The sequence below is a fragment of the Hemitrygon akajei genome, chromosome 7 (assembly GCF_048418815.1).
Source record: "Hemitrygon akajei chromosome 7, sHemAka1.3, whole genome shotgun sequence".
Classification (NCBI taxonomy): Eukaryota; Metazoa; Chordata; class Chondrichthyes; order Myliobatiformes; family Dasyatidae; genus Hemitrygon; species Hemitrygon akajei.
The window spans coordinates 132,977,774-133,004,356 of NC_133130.1; the positions used below are offsets into that span (position 1 = coordinate 132,977,774).

General features: G+C 39.9%; 1 protein-coding gene across 1 annotated transcript in view; it reads right to left on the bottom strand.

The window, feature by feature from the left end:
- The window catches only part of piwil1 (piwi-like RNA-mediated gene silencing 1), a 103,331-nt gene that overhangs the window by 34,455 nt on the left and 42,293 nt on the right, over nt 1-26,583 (bottom strand). Inside the window, exons 10-11 of the mRNA XM_073051979.1 lie at nt 16,894-17,011; nt 15,648-15,762 (exon numbers count right to left, since the gene is read on the bottom strand). Of these exons, the coding sequence (XP_072908080.1) occupies nt 15,648-15,762; nt 16,894-17,011 (233 nt within the window). The remainder of the gene's footprint in view (nt 1-15,647; nt 15,763-16,893; nt 17,012-26,583) is intronic.

Sequence of the window (26,583 nt, forward strand, 5' to 3'; positions counted from 1 at the left end):
TGAGATTTAGTTGGAAGTGTGTAAACTTGAAGGACCTAGATAGAAAAATCAGAACCAATTTCCCTCAAGGGCTTTTGTCCTTGTTTAATCCCCTCATCAGTTGGGGTATTGAATATATAAGTTAGGAGGTTATGTTGCAATTGCACAAGACACTGGTGAGGCCACACTTGGAGCACAGCATTTAGTTTGGCCACCATTATAAGATGGGTGTGATTAAACTGGAAAGACTGCAAAAAATGTTAAAAAGGATATTGTCAGAACATGAGGGATAAAGTTATAGGGAGACATTAAACAGACTAGGCCTTTATTCCTTGAAGAGTAAGAGACTAAGTACTGATCTCATGGGAGGTACAAAGGTATATAAAATCAGGAGAGGCATAGATAAAGTGACCAGACCTTTTTTCAACTTTGGGGAATCAAAAAATAGGAGACTGTTTTGAGGTTAATAAGAACCTGAGGGGCAACTTCCTAGTTTAAAAACACATTACATAGTAGATAATAAACACAAGAAAGTCTGCAGATGCTGGAATCCACAGCAGCACATACAAAATGCTGGAGGAACTCGGCAGACCAGGCAGCATCTATGGAAATAAACGATCAATGTTTTGGGCCAAAACCCTTCATAAGGACTGAAAAGGTTGTAGATATATAGTACCAACTGCCAGAGAAGTGGTAGAGGAGGTACTTTGCATACATGCAAGTAGACGTTGCCAGCACTGAAGGACACAAGTTAAAAGGAAATTGGTTAGGATGTAATTGCCCAGAATATAGGAGAATGAGGGGAGATTTGATAGAGGTATACAAAATTATGAGTGGTACAGATAGGATAAATGCAAGCAGGCTTTTTCCACTGAAGTTGTGTGAGAATAAAGCTCGAGTCATGGGTTTAAAGTGAAAGGTGAAATGTTTAAGGAGAACATGAGGGGAAACTTCTTCACTCAGAGGGCCGTGAGTGTGGAACGAGTTGCCAGCATGGTGAATGCGAGGTCAATTTCAACTTTTAAGTGAAGTTTGGATAGGTAGGGGTATGGAGGGCTATGGTCCTGGTGCAGGTTGATGAGCGTAGGCAATTTAAATAGTTTCAGCATGGACTAGTTTCTGTGCTGTACTTTTCTATGACTCTATAACCAGAGCCATATGTGGTAATATAGCACCAAGATACTGTTTGTCTGTGAACAGAACACCAAAAACAGGGGAAAAAAACTGGTAAAATAGTATAGGAGCCTCAGGAATCCATCAGAGATAGGAGCAGAATTAGGCTCTTTGGCCCATTGAGTCTACTCCGCCATTTCATGTCTGATCCAACTTCCCTCTGAGATCCAATCTCCTGTCTTCTCCCCATATCCCTTCATGCCCTGACCAATAAAAAAATCTATTATCCTCTGCCTTAAATATACATGAAGACCTGGCCACCACAGCTGCCTATGGCAAAGAATTCCACAGATTCACTACTCCCTGGCTAAAGGAATTCCTCTCATCTCAGTTCTAAAAGGACGGCCCTCTATTCTGAGACTGTCCCCTCTGGTATTTTACTCTCCCTCCATAGGAAACATTGTCTCCCACATCCATTCTATCAAGGCATTTCACCATTCAATGGGTTTCAATGAGGTCAGCCCTCATTTTTCAGAATTCTAGTGAATACAGGCCCAGAGCCATCAACCATTCTTCATATGACAAGCCATTCAATTCTGGAATCATTTTCGTGGACCTCCTTTGAACCCTCTCCAGTTCCAGCACATCCTTTCTAAGGTAAGGGGCCCAAACCTGCTCAAAATATAAAGTTTATAAAGTTTCAACATTACATCCTTGATTTTATATACTAGCCCTCTTGAAATGAATGCTAACATCATATTTGCCTTCGTCATCAGACTCAACCTACAAATTAACCTTTAGGGAATCCTGCACAAGGACTCCCAAGTCCCTTTGCACCTACATTTTTTTTGTATTTTCTCTCCATTTATAAAATAGTCAACCCTTTTATTTCTTCTATCATACACTTCCCAACGCTGTATTCCATCTGCCATTTCTTTGCCCATTCTCCTAATGTCTAAATCCTTCTGTAACCTCTCTACTTCCTTGAAACTACCTGCACTTCCCCCTACCTTCATATAATTTGTAAACTTTTCAACAAAGCCAACAATTCCATCATTCAAATCATTGACATATACATAAAAAGAATCAGTCTCACCATATACCACCAGTCACCAGCAGGCAACCAGTAAAGGCTCCCTTTATTCACACTCTTTGCATCCTGACGATTAGCCACTGCTTTATCCATGTTGGAATCTCTCCTGTAATACCATGGGCTCACAGTTTGTTAACCAAACAAATGTGTGGCACCTTGTCAAAGGCCTTCTGAAAATCCACAGGTACACAACATTAGTCGATTCTCTTTTGTCTATCCTGCTTGCTACTTCTTCAAAGAATTCCACCAGATTTGTCAGGCAAGTTTTTCCCTCGAGTGAAAATCTTGTGTGCTGACTACAGCTTATTTTATCATGTGCCTCCAGGTACCCTGAGACCACATCCTTAATAATCAACTCCAACATCTTCCCATCCACTGAGGTCAGACTAACTGGCCTATAGTTTCCTTTCTTCTGCCTCTCTCCCTTCTTGAAGGGTTGAATGACATTTGCAATCTTCCAGTCTTCCAGACCATTCCAGAATCTAGTGATTCTTGAAAGATCACTACTAATTCATCCACAATCTCCTCAGCCACCTCTTTGAGAACTTTGGGGTGTACACTATCTGGTCCAGGTGACTTATCTACATTCAGACTTTCCCAAGAATCTTCTCCCCAGTAATGCTAACTTCACACACTTCATGCCCGACATCTGAAACATCCCCCATACTGCTAGTGTCTTCCACAGTAAAGAATGACACAAAATACTTATTCAGTTTATCCACTATTTTGTTGTCCCCATTTCTAGCTCTCCAGCATCGTTTTCCAGCAGCCCGATATCCACCCTTGCTCCTCTTTTACACTTTATGTATTTGCAGAAACTTTTGGTGTCCTCTTTAATATTATTAACTAGCTTACTTTCGTATTCCTTTTACCTTTTTTAACAGCTCCAATAAGTACACTTAATGTCAGAGTAATGTATACAATATACATTCTGAAGTTCTTTTTCTTTGCAAACATCCATGAAAACAGAATGAATGAATGAATGACAGTTAAATGTTAGAACCCCAAAGTTCCCCCTCCCACGCACAAGCAGCAGCAAGGCAACGACCCCCCCCCCACCCCCCCCCCCCCCCCCCCACCACCAGCAAAAAAGCTTCGGCACCCATCACCAAGCACTCATGCGTGTAGCAAAGCATCAATGAAGGCACAGACTTGCAGTACCCTAAAGACTACTCATTTATCTGGTAATTCAACATACCACAGGCGCTCCCTCTCCCCCAATAAGGGTAAAAGATGTGCCCCCGTTTGACTTTTTTGTTGCCTTCTGTTGGTTTTTAAAAGATTCCGAATCCTTTAACTTCTGGATTTTTGCTGTATTATATGCCCTCTCTTTGGCTTTTATGTTGGCTTTGACTTCTCTTGTTAGCCACAGTTGAGTCATCTTCCCTTTAGAATACTTCCAGAAATTCCAGCCATTGCTGCTCTACCATCATCCCTGCCAGTGTTCTTTTCCAGTCAATTCTGGATAACTCCTCTCTCATTCCTCTGTAATTCCCTTTAATCCACTGAAACACTGATACATCTGACTTTAGAAATTCCTTCTCAACTTTCAGGGTGACATTTATATTATGATCACTTGCTCCAAAGGGTTATTATTTAACCTTAAGCTCTCTAATCAAATCTGTTGCATTGCACAACACTCAATTTAGAATAGCTGATCCTCTAGTGGGCTCAATCATGAGCTGCTCTTAAAAAAAAAACATCTTGTAGGCACTCTAGAAATTCCTTCTCCAGGAATCCAGCAACAACCGGATTTTCCCAATCTATCTGTATATTGAAGTTCCCCATGACTATTGTAACATTGTCCTTTTGGCATGCATTTTCTCTCTCCCATTGTAATTTGTAGGCCACATCATTACTACTGTTTGGGGGTCTGCATACAACTCCCATCAGGGTCTTTTTACACTTGTAGTTCCTTAGCTCTATCCACAGTGACTCAACACCTTCCGACCTTTGTCTCCTCTAATAATTTAATCTCATTTATTACAAACAGGGCAGCATGCCCCCTCTGCCTTCCTGCCTATTCTTTTGACTGCAATTTTGCCCTATCAACAGCCTCTGCTCACTACACATTGCCTGTTTGTAAACCAGCTACCTCATCTTTAGCACTATTACCCTCCTTTCTTATGATACTACTCACATTTAAATATAGGTAGCTCCAGACACTAGTTGCACTGTGCTGAACCTTCTGATTCCTAACTTTGTCTAAAGTCTTACCAACATGTCTCCAAAACCTCTCCACTACCTGTGCTGGCACTCTGGTTCCTATCCCCTTGCAACTCTAGTTTAATCCCCACTATGCAGCATTAACAAACACTAAGATGTTAGACCACCCTGTGGCCATCTCCCTCAATAATAGGTACTCCATTTTGAGTACTGTTGGGGAAAGACAACCTAACTGGGGGAAGCAACAGTGGCTGTGCCTCCAGCACAGGGTCTGGCCCTGTGGCTAAGAAGGATAGGGGACTGAAGAGGATGGCAGCAGTAACAGAGGACACTTATTGTCAGGGGGACAGACAGGCAGGTCTGTGGACATGAAAAGAAAACCCATGTGCCAGGGTCCACAATGTTCCTGGAGACATCCACAATATCCTAACAAGGGAGGGTAAACAGCCAGAAGTCGTGGTACATATTGGTACCAACAACATAGGTAGAGAAAGGGAGGAGGTCCTGAAAAAAAAAAGAATATAGGGAGTTAGGAAGGAAGCTGAGAGCAGGAACTCAAAGGTATAATTCTTGGGATTGCTGCCTGTGCCACGTGACAGTGAGGATAGGAATAGAATGAGGTAGCAGATAACTGTGTGGCTGAAGAAATGGAGCGGGGGGGGGATTCAGATTTCTGGACAATTAGGACCTTTTCTGGGGAAGGTGGGACTTGTACAAAAGGGACAGGTTGCACTTGAGTTCGAGGGGAACCAATATGTTTGAAGGCAGATTCTCTAAAGCTGTTGGGAGTAGTTTAAACTAATATGGCAGGAGGATGAGAACCAGTATGATAGAGCTGAAGATGAGCCAGCAGGCTTACAAGTAGATCCTGGATGTAACATGAATTTAAGGAAGGACAAGCCAATGACTAGGTACAAATGCAGACAGAGCAAAGAGTTAAATTGCACCACAGAGGCAAAAATCAAAAGGGTGAAGAATGCAGGACTAAAGGTGCTGTATTAGAATGCATGTAGCATTTGTAATAAGGTGGATGAACTTAGAAACATAGAAATATAGAAAACCTAACCAGTAACTGCCAAAGAACTGAACATGGCCATCTCTAAATTAAAGGCCGGAAAGTCTGCAGGCTCTGATGGGTTTACCTCAGAGTGGTACAAATCGCTGAAGTCACAGTTAGCTCCATTATTACTTACACCTTTAACTGGATCTTACAGAGAGGAGAAATTCCACCTTCCTGGACTGAGGCGATTATCTCAGTTATTCCTCAGTAAAGATAAACTAGAATGCGGTAATTATCTGTCAGTCAGAGTCCTTAATTTGGATTTTAAATTATTTACATCTGTATTAGCTCATAGACTGGAAAAGCTTCTACCTGGCCTCATCCACTTAGACCAGACTGGATTGATCCAGCAAAGACAAACTCAGGACAACATAAGGAGAACTTTACACATATTAGAACAGGTTACTAAGAGTGGGGCAGAAACAATGGTAGTCAGATTAAACGCCGAGAAAACTTTTGATTCAGTTAGATGGGTATTCCTATACAAAGTGTTAGGAAGATTTGGCTTTCAAGAAAAGTTTATTAAAGTAATCTAGACTTTATATGACAGCCCTACAGCGGGGACCTCTCTGTTTTATTTTAGAGAGAGGAACTAGACAGGGATGCCCAATTTCCCCTGCCCTCTTTGCACTATACATTGAACCTCTTGCCCAATAAGACAGAGTAAAATTGTAAAAGGTATCAAGGTGGCAAGGACTGGACAGAAGGTGGCGCTATTCGCAGATAACGTCTTAGTCTATTTGAGTGAACCAGAAAAATCATTCATAGGATTGTTCAGACTGTTGGATGAGTTTGGAAAAATAACAAGTTATAAAATGAATGTAAAGAAAACGCAGGTTATGTCCCTAAATTATATAGCATCCAAAAAACTGCAGGATAAATATGATCTTAAGTGGGAAGCTAAGTTATTCAAATATTTAGGAATAACCCTGCCAAAAGAGCTTTCAATGTTGTCACAGGTAAATTATGGGCCATTAATTTCAGAGATAAAAGCAGATATACATAGATGGAATCTTATCCCTTTTTAAGTCTAAATTCAAGGATAAATACCACAAAAATGAATATTCTCCCTCAGTTACTTTACTTTTCCAGACTTTACCTGTGGAGGTAGACGATAATCAATTCAGGGAATAGGACAAATGGATTTCCCGCTTTATCTGGCAAGGAAAGAAACCTGGAATCCGATTTAACACTTTACAGTTAGGAAAGGAGGAGGTATGGCACTTCCTTGCATGAGAAATTATTTGTATGCTTCACAGATAACCCCTCTGTTATATTGGTGTAATGGGGAATACAAGGCTAGATGGAAGGAAATAGAATTTGGATTGATTGACAGTTTTCCTCTACAGGCCTCAACTGCGGACTAAGGATTGATGGCCCAACCGGAAAAGATTTAAAACAGCTGGATAAATCTCACACTAAAAGTATGGCAGAAAGTGGCTAATTCATGTGGAATCTACAACAAAACTTTTCAGATGGTGTGCTTATGATACCGAATTCCTTCCCAGAGAGGAGATAAAAGATTTGAACTATGGATAAAAAAAAAAGTCTTACAACCTACCTCTCATTCACACATAAAAGTGTATTACAAAGTTTTCAATCCCTGCAGGACAAATACGGCCTAGAACACAATGACTTTTTTTAGGCACCTTCAAGTACGACACTACTTTAACCAGAATTGTAGATACACAGACTTATCAACAGCAGAATTAGAATTTTTCAAGATTCTGAAATTGGCTTACAGCTCAATACCAAGTAAATCAATTTCTCAGTTATATAATGCCCTCTCTCATGTCAAAAATGAAAACAGATTGTATATTTAAGTGAAGTAGGAAAAGGAAGCGGAGTTGGTACTTTCAGAGGAGGTTTGGGGACAATATGCAGCTTTCAGTGGTCTTCAACTAACTCTTTGGTTTGGAGAGAACATTGATGGAAAAATACTATAAGATACTTCAAGACCGCATACCAGGAAAAATATAAAGACACAAACGTGGCGTGTTAGAGAAGGTGTGGCTTCCAAGGAGGCAAATCATTTCCATATTTTTTGGGATTGCCCTAAATTAAGTTTATATTGGAAAGGTAATCACAGAACATTAGTTAAGGTATTTAAGACCCCGATACCTCTGAACTTGGAGACTCTCTATTTGGGGCATGTATTGTTTTTGGAACAAAAGAAAGATATAAAGCTGCTGCAGGCCCTTTTAGAGGCAAGTAAGAAATCAGTCACCAGAAAGTGGCTAAATCCAACATTAGAAGATTGGCATGAAATTATTTTGGAAATATTTAAAATGGAAAAGATGACTTATTCTGAGAATTCAAAAAGAAAAATTTTATCAATTTGGAATAACTGGATTGAATTTATAATCCCAACGCAAGCAGACTTTAAATATTCTTCTAAAGGTTCATACTGCTTTCCTCATCAACATAGTGATAGTGTTAATGTAAGCTTGCTTTGTTCGAATGTTCACTGTTCTATTTCTGGAAAATGTGGAATTAATACAAGTAAAGAAAAAAAATTGGGAAAAAATATAAAATGAAGTAAATAAGTATACAGGGATTGGATAAGTATGTCTGTGGGTAGGAGCAAACATGAATGTGTTAGGATACAAACACCTACGATGGAAGTTACATAGAGTTACACACAATATTTTGGACTAGAAAGAAATGGACCAGAAGAGATACATGGAAATTATTATTCAACCACTATTACTACTATTTTTAACAACTATTATTATTATTTAGTTTAAAAGTGTGGAATTACAATTGTACATAAACATCTATTTAAGTGCCTAATTATATATTCTTTTTTATTCCCACTGTTACCTACTTTGTCATGCCCCCCTTTTTAAAATTACTTTTCTTTTAATATCATCTCAATGTGAACTTGTGAATGTATAAATAAATATAGATTTATACATATATAAAAAATGGAAAAGGTTTTATATGTAAAAAAGTTTGGGTAATACTTGCGAATACCTTATCCAAATAAAAATAAAATTAACAAATTAAATATAGAAAACCTACAGCACAATACAGGCCCTTTGGCTCCACAATGCTGTGCCAAACACGTACTTACTTTAGAAGTTACCTAGGGTTACCCATAGCCCTCTATTCTTCTAACCTCCATGTACCTATCCAGGAGTTTCTTAGAAGATCCCATTGTTTCTGTCTCCACCACCATCACCAGCAGCCCATTCCACACACTCACCACTCTCTGCATAAAAAACTTACCACTGACATCTTCTCTGTGCCTACTTCCAAGCACCTTAAAACTGTGCCCTCTCATGTTAGCTATTTCAGCCCTGGGAAAAAGCCTTTGACTATCCACACAATCAATGCCCATCATCTTCTACACCTCTTCTGTATCAGATCACCTCTCATCCTCCGTCGCTATAAAGAGAAAAGACCGAGTTCACTCAACCAATTCTCATAAGGCATGCTCCCCAATCCAGGCAACATGCTTGTAAATCTCTTCTGCACCCTTTCTATAGTTTCCACATCCATCCTGCAGTGAGGTGACCAGAACTGAGGACAGTATTCCCAAGTGGGGTCTAACCAGGGTTCTATATAGCTGTAACATTACCTCTCGGCTCTTAAACTCAATCCCACGGTTGATGAAGGCCAATGCATCGTATGCCTTCTTAACCACAGAATCAACTTGTGTAGCAGCTTTGAGTGTCCTATGTACTCGGACCCCAAGATCCCTCTGATCCTCCACATTGCCAAGAGTCTTACCATTAGTACCATACTCTGCCATCATATTTGACCTACCAAAATGAACCACCTCACACTTATCTGGGTTGAACTCCATCCGCCACTTCTCAGCCCAATTTTGCATCCTATCGATGTCCTGCTGTAACCTCTGATGGCCTTCCACACTGTACACAACACCCCCAACCTTTGTGCCATCAGCAAATTTACTAACCCATCCCTCCACTTCCTCATCCAGGTCATTTATAAAAATCACGAAGAGAAGGGATCCCAGAACAGATCCCTGAGGCACACTGGTCACTGACTTCCATGCAGAATATGACCGTCTACAACCACTCTTTGCCTTCTGTAGACAAGCCAATTCTGGATTCACAAAGCAAGGTCCCCTTGGATCCCATGCCTCCTTACTTTCTCAATAAGCCCTGCATGGGGTACCTTATTAAATGCCTTGCTGAAATCCATATACACAACATCTACAACTCTACCTTCAATGTGTTTAGTCACATCCTCAAAAAAATTCAATCAGGCTCGTAAGGCATGACCTGCCCTTGACAAAGACATGTTGATTATTCCTAATCATATTATGTCTCTCCAAATGTTCATAAATCCTGCCTCTCAGGATCTCTCCATCAACTTACCAACCACTGAAGTAAGACTCACTGGTCTATAATTTTCTGGGCTATCTCTACTCCCTTTCTTGTATAAGGTGTTGGAAAAAGAGAGAGAGAGACCGCATCTACCTCTTCCAACGATTCTGAGTGAGGCACAGGGAGATCTGTATTTTCTGACAATTACCTTTATTGTTCAAACTAACAAATACGTGAATTCATACACTAAATACCTGGTGCGCACACCTGCTAAGTATCCCTGACTCTCCTGGATAGTCAAAGAATAGCAAAGGTATTACCCGGGCGGAGGAATTTACGCTGGCCAGGCGCTCCTTGTTCCTCGTGGTCTCAATTCACTCTCCACGTGCTTCACGCAGGGTTCTTCTCGCTTGTATCTGCGATGGTTATTCTTCAAAGTTACCGCCACCGGCACACACAAAGCATCCACTTTTATATCCATTGCTTATCAATTCAAATGTCGCATTCCCGTGTCATTGGCCGCAGGTCATGTGTCTGGCCTTTATCACTTGGTCATTGGCTCTGGTCCAAGCCAGCATCCATCTATTATCCTCTTCCCATCAAGGGACAGTTGCTGACTCATGGCTCTTTGTTCTCAGTCAGCAATGAGCTTGAATCACCTCAGGCATTCACAATCCTGCATGTTATAGCCAACCAAAGAACACCTCACAAATAACTCCTTATTTGGAAATGACCTCCAGTCCAGCAGATTACCTGAAGAGTCTTTGTGCCTTCTTTAAAACACTAATCAAGTCCAGCATGTCAAGCTCACAAAATGGAGAATCGAGTGTCTTTACATAATGGCAGTCTCCATCCCCCAAGCACACAGCAAGAACAAAGACTGCTTCCACGGTCCTTGATTCATTTGAATTCACTGATTTGAAGATTGTCATTCTTTCTGGTCAACAAAGAGAACAACATCTGCAACCCTCCAATGCTCTGGAACCTCTCCCAAATCCATTGATGATGCAGGGATCATTGCCAGAGCCTCAGCAATCTCCTCCCTTGCCTCCCACAGTAGCCTGGGGTACATCCCATCCAGTCCCGTGACTTATCCAACTTGATGCTTTCCAAAAGCTCCTGCAGCACATCCACTTTCTTAATGTCTATATGCGCAAGCTTTGCAATCCACTGTAAGTCATCCCTACAATCGCCAAGGTCTTTTTTCGTAGTGAATACTGAAGCAAAGTATTCATAAAGTACCTCTACTATCTCCTTTGGTTCCATACACACTTTTGCATTGTCACACTTGATTGGTCCTATTCTCTCATGCCTTATCCTCTAGCTCTTCACAGACTTGTCGAATGCCTTGGGGTTTTCCTTAATCCTGCTCACCAAGGCCTTCTCACAGCCCCTTCTAGTTCTCCTAATTTCATTCTTAAGCTCCTTCCTACTAGCCTTATAATTTTCTAGATCTCCATCATTACCTAGTTTCTTGAACCTTTCGCAAGCTTTTCTTTTCTTCTTGACTAGATTTTCAACCGCCTTCGTACACCATGGTTCCTGTATCCTACCATCTTTTCCGTTTGATTGGAACGTACCTATGCAGAACGCCACACAAATATCCCCTGAACATTTGCCACGTTTCTGCCGTACATTTCCCTGTGAACACCTGTTCCCAATTTATGCTTCCTAGTTCCTGCCTGATAGCTTCATATTTCCCCTTAATCCAATTAAACTGTTTCCTAACTTGTCTGTTCCTATCCTACTCCAATGCTATGGTAAAGGGGATAGAATTGTCACTATCTCCAAAATGCTCTCCCACTGAGAGACCTGACACCTGACCAGATTCGTTTCCCAATACCAGATCCTCTTGTAGCTTATCTACATAGTGTCAGGAAAGCTTCCTGAACACACCTAATAAACCCCTTGCTCTAGAGAAAAGCCAATCAATATTTAGGAAATTAAAACTCTCCCACCATGACAACCATTATTACACCTTTCCAGAATCAGTCTCTCTATCTGCTCCTCAATATCCCTGTTACTATTGGGTGGTCTATAAAAAAACACCCAGTAGAGTTATTGACCCCTTCCCTGTTTCTAACCTCCACCCAGAGACTCAGTAGAAAATCCCTCCATGACTTCTTCCCTTTTCTGCAGTTGTGACACTATCTCTGATCAACAGTGTCACACCCCCACCTCTTTTGCCTCCCTCCCTGCCCTAACTGAAACATCTAAAGCCTGGCACTTGAAGTCACCATTCCTGCCCCTGAGCCATCCAAGTCTGTGTTATGACCACAACATCATAGCTCCAAGTATTGATCCATGCTCTAAGCTCGTCCACTTTGCTCATGATGCCTCTTGCATTAAAATAGACACATCTCAAACCATTTGTCTGAGTGTATCCCTTCTCTATCACCTGCCTATCCTCCCTCTCGCACTGTCTCCAAGCTTTTTCTATGTGAGCCAACCACCCTTCCTCCGTCTCTTCAGTTCAGTTCCCACCCCCCAGCAATTCTAGTTTAAACTCTCCCCAATAGCCTTAGCAAACCTCCCTGCCAGGATATTGGTCCCCCTTGGATTCAAGTGCAACCCGTCCATTTTGTACAGGTCATGCCTGCCCCAAAAGGGGTTCCAATGATCCAGAAATCTGAATTCCTGCCCCATGCTCCAATCCCTTAGCTATGCATTTATACTCCACCTCACTCTATTCTCTATTCCTATACTCACTGTCGCGTGGCACAGGCAGTAATCCCAAGATTACTACTTTTGAGGTCCTGCTTCTCAACTTCCTTCTTATCTCCCTGTAGTTTAGGTAAAAGGAACGATAGTGTGGACTATTATTTAAATGGGGAGAAGATTCAAACATCAAAGGTGCAGGAGACCTTGTGCAAGACTCCCAGAAGGTTACTTCACAGGTTGAGTCTGTGGTAAAGAAGGCAAATGCAATGTTGGCATTTATTGAGGGGAATAGAATATAAAAGCAAGGAGATAACACTGAGCCTTTTTTAAGACACTAGTCAGGCCACACTTGGAGTAGTATCAACTATTTTAGGCCCTATAATTTCAGAAAGGATGTGCTGCCATTGGAGAGAGTCCAGCCGAGGTTCACAAGGATGATTTTGGGAATGAAGGGGTTAACATATGAGGAGCCTTTGGCAGCTTTAGGCCTGTAGAAGAATGTGGAGAATGTAGAAGAATCTCATTGAAATCTACTGAATGTTGAAAGGACTAGATAGGTGGATGTGGAGAGGATGTTTCCTGTGCTGGGGGTATCCAGATCTAGAGGGCACAGCCTCAAAATTGAGAGGCGAACCCTTAGAACGGAGGTAAGGAGGAATATTTTTAGCCAGAGAGTAGTGAATCTGTGGAATGCTCTGCCACAGACTACGTTGCAGTCCATCGCCATGGGTATATTTAAGGCAGTAGTTGACTGTTTACTGATTGGTCAGAGTTTCAAAGGATATTGTGAGAAGGCAAGTGTATGAGTTTGTTTGGGATCTGGGATCAGCCATGATGGAATCACAGTTCTGTTCCTATGTCTTATTAGTCCACTTCCAGTTCAAGTGCAAACCATCCCTTCTCTACAAGTCCCACCTTCCCTGGAGAAGAGCCCAATGATTCAAAAATCTTATGCCCTCCCTCCTACATCAACTACTTAGCCATGTATTAACCTGTATAATCTTCCTAGTTCTGCCTTCACTAGCAAGTGGCATGGGCAGCAATCCTGAGATCTCAACCCTGGAGGTCCTGCCCTTTAACTTAGTACCTAACTTCCTGAACTCTTACCCATGTCATTGGTCCATGAACCACAACCTCTGGCTATTCACCCTCTCACTTAAGAACGCTGAGGACTCAATCCGAGATATCCCGGGCCCTGACACCCATGATACAACATACTATCCAGGATCTCAGTCTGAACACAGAACCTCCTGTTCGTTCCCCAACTAATGAATCCCCCTTTCCCTTCTGAGTGACAGAGGCAGTAGCAGCAACCCGACCACTGTGACTCTCCTCTTTTAGCTCACCCCTGACAGTATCCAAAGGGACATACCTGTTGAGAGGGATGGCCACAGGAGTACTCTGCACTAGCTACTTAATCCCTTTCCCCTTCCTGACTATCATCCTGTTTCCTGGACCCTGGGTGTAACTACCTCTCTATAACCCCTTCAACCTCCAGAATGATCCGGAGTTCATCTAGTTTCAGCTCCAACTCTTTAACGCGGTTTGTTCAAAGCTGCAGCTGGATGCACTTCTCATAGTTGTACTCATCAGAGACCCTGGATGTCTCTCTGCCTTCCCACATTTTGCAAGAGGAGCATTTCAATATCCTGCCTGTCACCCCCTACTGTCCTAGCTGAGCAGATACAAAGAAGAGATGGAAAAACTTCAGCTTTCCCTCCTCTGAGTGAAGCCTCTCTTCATTGAAGTTTCGAAGAGCTAAAGCTTTAAGATCACCACTGTCTGCTCCGACGAAGGCCGTGAGGCTTGCCCCTGCCTGCCTTTAATTTGCTCTTACTAATCAATCTGCCACAACCTGCTCCTGCCTTTCATTCTCAAGCAGTGGACCTGAGTGAAGTCCCTTCCTCTCCAAACTTACAATGTCCAGATTGGCCGCTAGTCAAAGCTCTATTGCACTGTGCGACCCGCTCCTGCCTTTTATCCTTGGGCAGTGGACCTGACTGAAGTCCCCGCCTCTCCAAACTTCTGATGTCCGGACTGACTGCCGGTTAAAGCTCTATTTGCACCACTAGGTTCAAGAACAGTTACTACCCCACAACCATCAGGCTCCTGAACAAAAAAGGGTAACTCCACTCACTTGCCAATTCATTAAGATATTCCCACAACCAATGATCTCACTTTAAGGACTCTGTATCTTGTTATCTCATATACTCATTATTGCTATTTATTTATATTTGCATTTGCACAGTTTGTTTTCCATAATCTGATTGATCTTTCATTGATCAACCCCACAGGGAAATAAATCCCAGGACTGCATATGGTGACACATAATAAGTACTTTGATAATATATTTACTTTGAACTTTATTATTGTCACATGAAATAAGGTACAGTGAAAAACTCATCTTGCTTACCATCCATACTGTCCTCCAGGTTCAGGGGGTCAGCCTGAACACCTGACTAACAAGGGCTAACAACCATGACTGATTGTTACAAAAACAGCAATAGAGAATCCTTCTACATCTGAGTGTAAAGGTATTCCTGAGTCTCCACCTGGGACTTACATGAACGATTAGTAGGGAAAACCAAGAGGAAGCTACTGACCCGATGAAGGAAAACCTGAACACCGCCAGAGATGGAGGACCTTCACCGCTGCCCTAAACGCTAGCAGCGTAACAGGCATTTCAGTCTGTATACCATCCATACAGATGGTACATCATCACAACTGTGCAGTGAAGTAGTACAAAGGAAAGCAATTAACAGAATGCAGAATGAAGTGTTACAGAGCAACAATAAGGTGCAAGGTCAAGGGGAGGGGAAGGCGTGGGTGTGGTGGTGAAAATGTGTGTGGCTGAACCTTGGCGTGACTGTATTACAGAACTGGTTTGGAGTATTTAGCCTAGGTTCAATGCTAACGTCATTCTCAGCATCTGCTACTTTCCTGCCAACAAACCATTCCTACACAGATTACCTGAAAATAAAATATTGACACTATATTCAAATATTGGCTAACTCCAACTTTCATTGCACATTTTTCTGTAGACCAGGAGTTCCCAAAATCTTTTCTGTCATGGACTAACACAATTATGTAAAGGGTCCATAGACCCCAGATTGGGAAGTTAATTTGTAATAAAACTCCTTGTTTGCATTTGATTTAAATACTGCTTCCCAGTTTCGTTAAATATTCATTAGCAGTTCTATGGCATTCTTCAGCAAAAGATTTCAAATGCTTAAAAAGGACAAAGGAATTGATATCTCATTGTATGTTTCCACATTACCATTTTTCCACCTTGCTGAATCTTCTCTGAAGGCAAAACTCGGCCAGACAGGGAATGCAGTTTTGAATCGAACTGGAAACCCCAAACTGATAGTTCTTTCTGTACATCATCATCCCTGTTTTTGTTTGAAAATTAAAATACAGTTAAAAACCTTAAAGCACAATTTTAATTGTCTAACTTCATTTCCTACATTTGCTTAGTTCTACATTACAGAAATATAAATCAGAGTCATAGAAAAGTACATCACAGAAACCAACCTAGTCTATGCTGAACCATTTAAACTGCCTACTCTCACTGGGACCACAGCCCTCCATACCCCTACCATCCAAATTTCTCTTAAAACACCCAAATCAATATCGCATCCACCACTTGCACTGGCAGCTCGTTCCACATTCTTACCACTCACTGAGTGAAGAAGTTCCCTCCCACCATGTTCCCCTTAAAACTTTTCACCTTTCACCCTTAACCCATGACCTGTGGTTGTAGACCCCACCCAACCTCAGTGGAAAAAGCATGCTTGTGTTTACCCTATCTATACCCCTCATAATCTTCTATACCTCTATCAAATCTCTCAATCTTCTATGTTCTAAGCAATAAAGAATATTCAATCTTTTCTTATAGGTCAGGTCCTCCAGACTTGGCAACATCCTTGTAAATTTTCTTTGCACTCTTTCAATCATATTTACATCTTACCTATAGGTAGGCATCCAAAACTGCACACAATGCTCCAAATCAGGTCTCACCAACATCTTGTACAACTTCAACATAACATCCCATCTCCTGTGCTCAATATCTTGATTTATGAAGGCCAATGTGCCAAAAGCTTTCTTTACAATCCTATCTACCTGTGACGCCACATTCATTGAATTATATATCTGTATTCCCAGATCCTTTCGTTCTAACAAACTCCTCAGCATCCTACCGTTCACTGTGTAAGTAAACAGATAAAATTAAAAGTTTCCGAACATCAAGAATTCTTCACACGACGTCTAAGTACAGCGAGCTGTGCTTCCATTCCAATCCCAGCACTGCTCAGAACCAGTTAGAGGAAAATGGAAGTCTCAGCAGAATGGCACAACCTTTTCCAATTTTAAACCGAGTCCTCACCCACCAGGCTGAATGACATTGAAGCACAGAAGAAAATTTAAGTAATGAAATTAACCATTTTTCTGAAAATTCCAAAATTATTTACCACAGAATCTAGAAATTTCAAAACTTCTGAAAGACAAGGATACTCTGAACATACTTTTGAATTTGATCCAGGAAACGCCACAATTCTTGCTCTCTCAGTTCTGGTGTTAACCTTGTGTGTGCTGACAGGTCTCTCATAATGTTGAAATCCGAACGCATTTTATCTGTCAAACCTGGAAATTATTAAACAAATTTTTCAGTTTGATCAACAAAAGATATAAATCAAAACTTCTACTATTATAAGTTCAAGCAACAAAAGCACAGGATGAAATCAGTTCAACTTTTTTTTACTAGATTCTATTTTGTTAGAAAGCAGATATGAGACATGTGTTGTATAGGTTCCACTGAAACTACGAGTCGTTTTTTCTTTTTTTAATGTTTTTTGCTCAGCATAACAAAACTTTCAATTTCCAAGTACATTTACATTTCTTCCCCTCACAGATATCAGAACACTTCCATCAAAGTATAGACATCACCACCACATCCTACACAAAAGCCTTTATTAGTATAGCAGACAGGTTTACATCTATATATTGTAGAAAAGGTTGCCATGTTTTAAGAAAACTATTTGTTTTTCAGTGTACCATACATGTTAAAAAGTCCAAAGGAATGCATTCCATCAGTAATTTACGCCAACCAGAGAGTCCAGGGGCCTTATCGGATATCCAACAAAGTAAAATGCTCTTCCTTGCACAAAAAGTCAGGATGTTAAAAAGTTTTTTCTGATGTGCATTAATAATACGGCTGCTGGGTAGGCCTAAGAGAAAAGACACTGGGTCCAGTTCAGCTCCATCTTCAGAATCTTTTCCATTTCACCCAAAATATCACTCCAGTATGCCTGAAGTTTGGGACAAGTCCAAGAACAATGGGTGAGAGTTCCAGTATTTCCTTTACATTTAGAACACATTGGAGAAACCCCCATCTTAAATTTCGAGAGACAATCTGGAGTCAGATGGGCTCTATGCAGAATTTTGAGTTGCAATGCTCTAGTTCTATTACAAACTGAAATTTTCTTTGCACTATCACAGATGTCTTCCCATGCTTCCCAGCTGCTCAGCCTCTCCACAAGAACATTCCCTCAGGATGCTGTAAAAAGTACTGATGAAGACTTTATCCTTGGAACAAAACACCCTCTTTTCCATGTTAGAACTACAGAAATCAGTTAAGAATGATTTTTTTTCCTGTATATAATCTCCTATCTGAAAGAAACGAAGAAGATCCTTGCTGGGTATGTTGAATTTCTGTACTATTTGACTAAAAGACATCATCGTTCCTTCACCAAACAAGTCTCCTAGATGGAAATTACCCTTAGAAATCCAAAGTTTAGGGGACTTCCGGTATGGCACAGATACAGCCAGGGGTCCCAGATGGTCTTATTTCCCCCTAAATAAGAAACGGTTATTTAAATAGAAAAGTGGGTCTTGTAGCATGAAAGGGGGAAACAAAAGAAAGAGGAAAACCGCAACAAAACCCGAAGACAAGCGATAAAATACCGATTGACGGTGAGCACTAGCAACCAAGCTGAGCACAAGGATATGGAGAATGTTCATGAGAACATCATGGCCGAAATACAAGCGTCTCATTCTGACAGGACAAAAGAACTGAGTGATACCTTGGGTTGTCTGAAGAAGGAACTGGTGGATTTCAGAGAAGAAATTAACCAGAAGTTGAATGCTATTGTTGGTGATTTAAAAGAAATAACGGGCAGAGTTGAGGAGATGAAGCAAAGGGTGACAGAAATGGAGGAATGGAAGGCCGAGGCCAGGGAGGTTCTTTCCCACACACTGGAACTTCAGGAGATCATTCAAGCTTGACTAACGAACCTGGAAGTGCATTCACGAAGGAATAACATACGTATCTATGGAATTTCTGAGGGGGCAGAAGGAGACAACATACAGAAATTTCTGGAAAAATTTATTAAAACAGAGTCTTCCCTTCTTGATGTCGTCCTCGGCATACAATGTTGGCATCAAACTTTTGGATCCAAACCACCACAAGGTTCCAACCCAAGGTCTGTGATCACCTACTTTAAGAAGTATAAAATTAAAGAGTTGGTGCTTCGCTCTGCTTGGAAAAAAGTGAGAGATTTATTACAACGGGAAAAGAGTATTTCTTGATCAAGGCTACCCGACCGAAATACTTAAGGAAGGCTTACTCTACCATCAGAAAAACACTTAAAGGGGCTCCGGTTCCAGACTCTTTACCCAGCCAAACTTCAAGTGTTTTTTGGCATTGGACAAGTCATCTACAGTAATGCATTGTAGGCGACGAAGACCTGAAGAATAGGGGATTTTTCCTGGACTGTCCCGGAATCATGGCCCCCGCGGAAGGCACGGCTAACGCGAAACTGAGGCAGCTTTCCTGGGTGACAGCGGGTGCAAAATCCCGTCAGGACCAAGGAACACGCCTGGAATGCATCCAGGACAAGCTAAAGGAATTTCGACGCAACAAAGATACTGCACGAGAGCTCTCAAAAGTATAGTGATAAAATATCCTTCAGCTAGGTTGAAGAATATTTTATCAGAGTATATATGAAGAGTAAGGCTATAGCTAAAATGAAGAGAGAAAAGCAAGATTTTTTGGCAAGAAACTCACCTTTCAAAGATTGAACATAAGAAGTTACGCAAAATGGGATTTAAAAATTGTTATTACTCTTCTTTTGAGGGGAAAAACAAGGGGAGTGGCAATATTAATCTCAAATAAAGTAAATTTCTGGTTTTCCTCACAGATTACAGACAAAGAAGGGCATTATTTACTGGTGAATGGTTTTATTGATCATAAAGAAGTTACTCTACTGAATATTTACAGACGACCAGGAAATGATAAACAGCTGATTAAGGTTTTTAATATGATAGCTATAGAAACATCTGGTGTGGTGATATGTGGAGAGGACTGGAATATTCAATTACATCCTGCCCTGGACTCCTCAAATAGAACAAAAAAGATAACCCCGGAAACATTACATGTCAAGAAACTGCTCAAAGAAATAGGCATGATAGATATATGGAAAGAGTTACATCCACTGGATAGACGGTTCACTATTTTTTCTCATCCCCACTCTGTGTACTCGAGAATAATTTTTTTTTGTTTAATTCAGAGAGAAACAGGATTATAAAATGCGATATAGGGGTAAGAGACATCTCTGACCAAGCAGGGGTTTACTTAACATTACATTTAGACAACAAACCCAAAGATACCTTGTGGAGACTTAATACCAGTCTTTTGAATGATCCTCTATGTTTAAAATACCTAAAGAAAGAGTTTGAAGATATGATATGTAATGATAATGGAACGGTGTCCCCCAGCACTCTGTGGGATGCTGCAAAAGCTGTTATTAGGGGTAAACTCTTTATTTTCTTTTTACAATATTTTTATTCAGAGGAAAAAACAAGATTTACAGAGTGCAACACATAGATACATCTCAACATAAATTGTGTACATTCATATATTGTAATAAAATTTATCAAAATGTTATAGCATATCACATAAAGGTATACCACTCTGTAATCAAAAATTCAAAGATAGGTCATACATCATAAAAGAATTTTTTCTATATAAAAAAAAGTCAACACCCTACCAACTATCAAAGAAAAAAGCTGATGGATGATAATAATTAGAAAAAAACATATTCTCTTAAGAATGGAAGATAGAAATATACATAAAAGTCTGTGCACTGTTAAACTTTATAAATTGAAAAAGTAATTTAGGAAAGGTCCCCAGGTATCATAAAAAGATTGTATCGAATTTAAGACTGAGCAGCGGATCTTCTCTAAATTTAAATAAGACATAATATCACGTAGCCATTGAAGATGTGTAGGAGGGGTAGACTCCTTCCATTTAAGCAAGATTGCTCTCCTTGCTAAAAGAGAGGTAAAAACTAAAACCAGTAAGTTAGGAGTATTTAAAGTTATATCTTCATTTGCCATAATACCAAACAAGGCAGTAAGGGTAAACTCAAGGTGGTCAGCTCAGAAGAAAAAGGGAAAAGAGAAACAAATCAAGGATCTTATAGAAAAATTACAATTTTTGCAGATTAAGCACATGGAGTATAATGACAGTAATGTCTTGAATTAAATTTTGGATTCAAAACAAATTCTAAACAATATTTATGAAAGTGAAGTTGAGAAGAGAGCTAAGTTTGTTAAACAAAATTTCTATGAGAATGGACCCAAATCTATTAAATTACTTGCATGAAGAATACGTAAGCAACGAGCTGAGAGATGTATATGTAGGGTGAAAGACCCCCAGACCAATAAGATGCTTCATAAATTGGAAGACATTCAAAAATCTTTCGAAACATACTACACGATGTTTTACGCTCAGCCCAAAGCTGCAGAGTTAGCAGACATATCTAATTTCTCAACATCCTTAGATTTACCATTGGTAGGAACGGAGCAAAATAAACTATTAACAGAAGAAGAAATAGGTAACGCTATATCAACATTAAAAACAAATAAAATCTCAGGTGCTGATGGCTATCCAGAGGAATGGTACAAAACTTTCAGAGAGATAATAATACCAATACTTAAGAAATGTTTTAATTATGTTCTTGGAGGAGGGGGGAGACTCTGTTGTCCTGGAATCAAGCAATAATTTCAGTTTTTCCTAAAAGTGGTAAGGATCAGACTGAATGCAGTTCCTATAGGCCCATATCTGTTCTAAACATAGATTATAGATGTGCATCAATATTAGTAAAAAGATTGGAAAATTTAATTCCAGATCTAATTGACACAAATCAAACAGGTTTTGTAAAAAAAAATAGGCAAATCCAGGACAATGTGAGACAGGCCCTTCATCTCATTGACCATATGAGCAATAATAACCTGGAATCTGTAGTTATTAGCCTTGATGCTGAAAAGGCCTTTGACTTGGTACGATGGGAATATCTCTACTTGGTACTTCAGCAGTTTGGCTTTAATAATCAGGTAGTTGGATGTCTGAAATCTTTATTTTCTTCGTCTACAGCCAGAATTAAAACAAATGGGAAATTATCTAAAACAATATTTCTTGAAAGGGGATGTCGACAAGGGCGATTATAACAGGTGTACTGATCAGAGATACAGAAGATTTGCTTATATGTGGATGACATTCGTGTGACTCTTACCAATCCCATTGCAGGTCTGCCTAAATTATCCCTGCTGAAAGAATTCGGTTCCTACTCTGGCTATAAATTAAATTTACATAAAACCCAAACTTTAAATTTTAATTACAAACCACAAGAAAACATTTACAGAATGAGTAAATTCAAATGGAAAGGTAGTATTATTAAATACCTAGGAGTGCAAATACCTGAAGACTTGTCTACTATCTATGAACATAATTATATTCCCATAACAGCTGATATTAAGGCAGACTTAAATAGATGGTCATTGCTGCCTGTGAATATGTATAATCAAATAGAAGCCATAAAGATTAATGTATTACCTAGATTGCTCTTTCTTTTTCATTCATTGCCTGTTAAAGTACCTTTTAAGCAATTTAACGAATGGAAAAGAATGATTTCAACATTTATTTGGGGAAAACAAAAACCAAGAATTAGATTTCAGACATTACAGCTGCCTGAGGATAAAGGAGGATTTGCTGTGCCCTGCTTTGAAGACTGTTATAGAGCAGCACAGCTGTGCAGTCTGGTCTACTGGTGTGACCCTAATTGTGAGGCAAAGTGCAAGGATTTAGAACAAAGTCTAATAAATATCCTTCTCCAATCTTTACTGGGGATAAAATACTCCCAAAGAAGCATTTAAATAAACTAAGTGGACAACAGTCCCTCCAAACATCTGGTATAAGGAATTTAAAGACACAAAATTTGAAAGAAATGTAAGAATACTAAGTTGGGCGGCACATGGCACAGAATTCCTTCCAGCACAATTGAATGGTAGATTGACACATTGGACAAGTAAGGGAATCACCTCATACTGTACAATATCCTCCATTAAGTGTTTGGAGTCCTTTCAATAACTCACAGAAACATATCACTTAGAGAAACAACACTTCTTTAGATACCTTCAACTAAGGCAATTTCAATAATAATATTGAAACTATTGGAAAGGGTAAGTATGATTAATATATTCACTGATGTGTATAAAAGTAATATATAAAAGAAACTGATAACCAGGATTTACTCGATTTTACAATCTAACAGGGGTCTCTCCACAATGTATGTTAAATCAAAATGGGAGAAAGAAGCCAACATAAAATTGACAGAAGATGATTGGTTAAACATATGCAGAGCACATTCGACTACTTCAAGCTCAGGTCTGTGGAGGGAATTCAGCTGGAAGAACACCTTAAGATTTTTCATAATGCCAAAAACAAAGTAGTTACAAAGTAACAGACCTCAACAAGGCCAATGTTGGAGAATAAGTGATATGTTGGCTGATCATTTTCATATTTTCAGGGAGTGTCCAAAGATTTTGTCTTATTGGTTAGATGTGGTAACAGAGACAAGGTCAATAATCAGCCCAGAGATTAATTTTGACTTTAACATTATTTATTTGGGTAATGTACCAAATGGGCTCAAAAAACATGAAAGATATTTGTTACAAATACTACTAGCAGCCAGTAAGAAAGCGATTACCAGGAAATAGCTAAGCAGAGTCTCCTACAGTCCTGGAATGGATAGGAATAGTTGAAGAAATTTATGTTATGGAACGATTGACTTTCTCTCTGAGACATGCCACTAAAAAATTTTAAGGATACTGGGAAAATTGGACATTTTATTTGAGCCTGAAATGACTTCTTCACTGTACATTTATTTGGTTTGAAGAATTTTGTTTTATTTCTTCTTATGAGGGCACCTGCAGAATGGACTTTAAAGTTATGGATCTTATGGTCCCCTGAGATTTTGAAGGACAATTATGGACATAAGAGTTTGGTTAACCTTGACACAGCAATGTAACCCATTTGTCTATTCATTTTTTCTATTATAAGATACTGTAGCAATGTGCTACACACAGCGCTGAAATAACGACACGCAGTCGGTAAGTCGTTTCGAGAGTAGTTTATTCAAACTTTGCGGTGCTGGTATTTAAATCCCTAGCGCCCGCCCTCTCCGGGCGGAAATGACATCGGAGGTGCATTACCAAAGTCTCCCCCCGCGCACTGGCTATTTGTGAGCTGGTTCGCCTGCGCAGAAAGTGGGTCGCCACAATACAGATTTTACTTCACCTATGATGACTTTGTCAGTCTGTCTGTTTTTAACTTGTTTGTTCTGTTATTGGCAAAACAATAAAAATAAAGTTTAAAAAAAAAAGAAATCCAAAGTTTAAATCCAGGATCCAGAATGCCAGGCTGAAAATCTGGACTGCCAGTTATTGGATGGAGTGAAGGGTGATTTTTTTGCTGTGTTGCCTTCAATTTGTCGCACTGCCCTCCAAGCCCTGATTGTGTTAATTATTATTGGATTGTGACAATATTCCTTAATTAATTTCATCTTATTGAGGAAAAGCAAATTAATAGGAGGGATCCCTGCAAACCCAGTCAACCACATAAGGTAAAAAGGAACTTAAGTGATATTTTTTGATGTCTGGAAAATCCAGACACCCCCCACCCCAGACTACTGGGAAGCTGTAACTTAGACATTTTAATACAGAGTCTTTTTAAACCAGCCATTTATTTTTTTAAGTGTTTGTTGGGTGAAAATGCCTGGAATCATTTGTATTGGGTAGAACAGATGAGGAAGAATGTTCATTTTGAGCAAGGATATTCGGCCAAGCCAAGAAATGGGAAGAGTGCTCTATCACTCAAGATCCTGTTTGATTTTGTCAAATAACTGTGTAAAGTTAGCTTTGAACAATTGTAGGTGTGATAAATATGTCTAGGTAAACAAAACCTGTCTGTGACCATTTAAAGGGGAAAACACCCTGAGTGTCAGGTACCCGCTGCAGATTCCCCAGAGGCATAGCCTCTGATTTAGTAAAGTTGATTTTATAACCTGAAAAGGCACTAAATGAATTGATGAAAACACAAAATGCTGGCAGAACTCAGCAGGCTAGATAGCATCTATGGGAGGAGGTAGTGATGGCGTTTTGGGCCGAAACCCTTCATCACCCTCCTGATGAGTCTCGCCGAATAGCTTCTGCCAATGGCTCGATCACTAGTGTGAAAAGTAATGGTGATAAAGGGCAGCCCTGCCGGCTGCCCCTCAGAATACTAAAATTATCTGACCTAATACCATTAGTAAGAATCGCAGCCAGAGGGTCATTGTAAAGAACCTTCATCCACTTAATAAAATTATTGCCCAAACCAAATCATTCTAAAGTGAAAAAAAAGTACGGCCATTCGACACAATCAAAGGCCTTTTCTGCATCTAAGGAAACCACCAAGCCGTCCACTGCCTGTTGCTGACATGCCTGAATCACATTAAGTAACCTTCTGATACTGTTAGATTATCTACGGCCTTTTACAAAACCTGTTTGATCCTCTTTTATGATAAAAGGTAATACAGTTTCTAATTGTAACGCTAAGGTTTTAGATAAGATTTTAAAGTCAACACTTAACAATGAAATAGGCCTGTAGGAGGTACAGTCTTCAGGGCTCTTTCCTTTTTTAAGAATTAGGAAGATATTAGCTTCACTCAAGGATGATGGGAGGAGACCACAGTTAAATGCATGATTGAACATGTTTAGCATAGGCTCTGATAATAACCCTGTGAACTCTTTATAGAATTCACTAGTGAGTCCATCAGGACCAGGGGCCTTCCCACTCACAGCTTCCTGTATCTCATGTATAGATAACGGAGCATTGAGGAGGGACTTTTGTTCAGAAGAAATGGCTGGGAGATCTAAATTCCTGAAAAAGAACTCCATCTTAAATTGTCCATCATTACATTGCTCAAATTGATACAATTTAGAATAAAAATTCTTAAACACACCATTAATCAATTTAAAATTACTAGTGAGGGCTCCTGTCCCATCCCTAATTGAAGCAATAGTCTGAGAGGCATTTTTCTTTCTAGCTAAATACCTACCTGGTTTTTCACCATGTTCAAACAACCTTTGTTTAACAAACGTCAATTTTCTTTTGGCTGCTTGTGTAAATAAAGAGCTTAATGTACAGCGTCGGGCTGTGATCTTCTGTAACTTGGCTGCAGAAGGCTTATTAATATGATCCTTTTCAGCTGCCGCAAGCCTTGCTTCCACTAGGCGCTGCTGTGTCGCAGCTTATCATTTCTTACTAGCAGAGTAAGAGATAATTAATCCCCTTGCATAGGCTTTCCCAAAGCATCGATGATTTGGAACTAATAGATAGGAAAGTTTTGAATTCTGAAGTAGACTATAAACTTATTATCTTTTAGAATAAAATATTTCAGCCTCCAATGTTTAGATTGTGCTGAGTTATTTTTGGGCTTAATATTTAAATATACTGCTACATGGTCAGAAATAGTGATATTTCCAATTGTGCAGGATACAGATAAGTTTAGGAGCGTTTTGGGGTTTAGAAAAAGGTCAATTCTGGTGTAACACTTGTGTGGATTAGAAAAAACATATGAAGTCTTTGTCTGAGGGATGTAACAACCTCCAGACATCCACAAGTCCTAATTCTCCACATAAGCCCAAGGTTTGTTTAGACTGTGAGGAGAGCAGTGGGAGACCACTAGGCACTCTGTCCATCAATGGGTCCATGAGACAATTAAAATCCCCACCTACAATAATGTTTTCTATTGAAAAGCTTGTAAGTTTGGAAAAAGCATCTATTAGGAATTTGAGAGGATGAGCTGGAGGGCAGTAAACATTAAGAATACAGT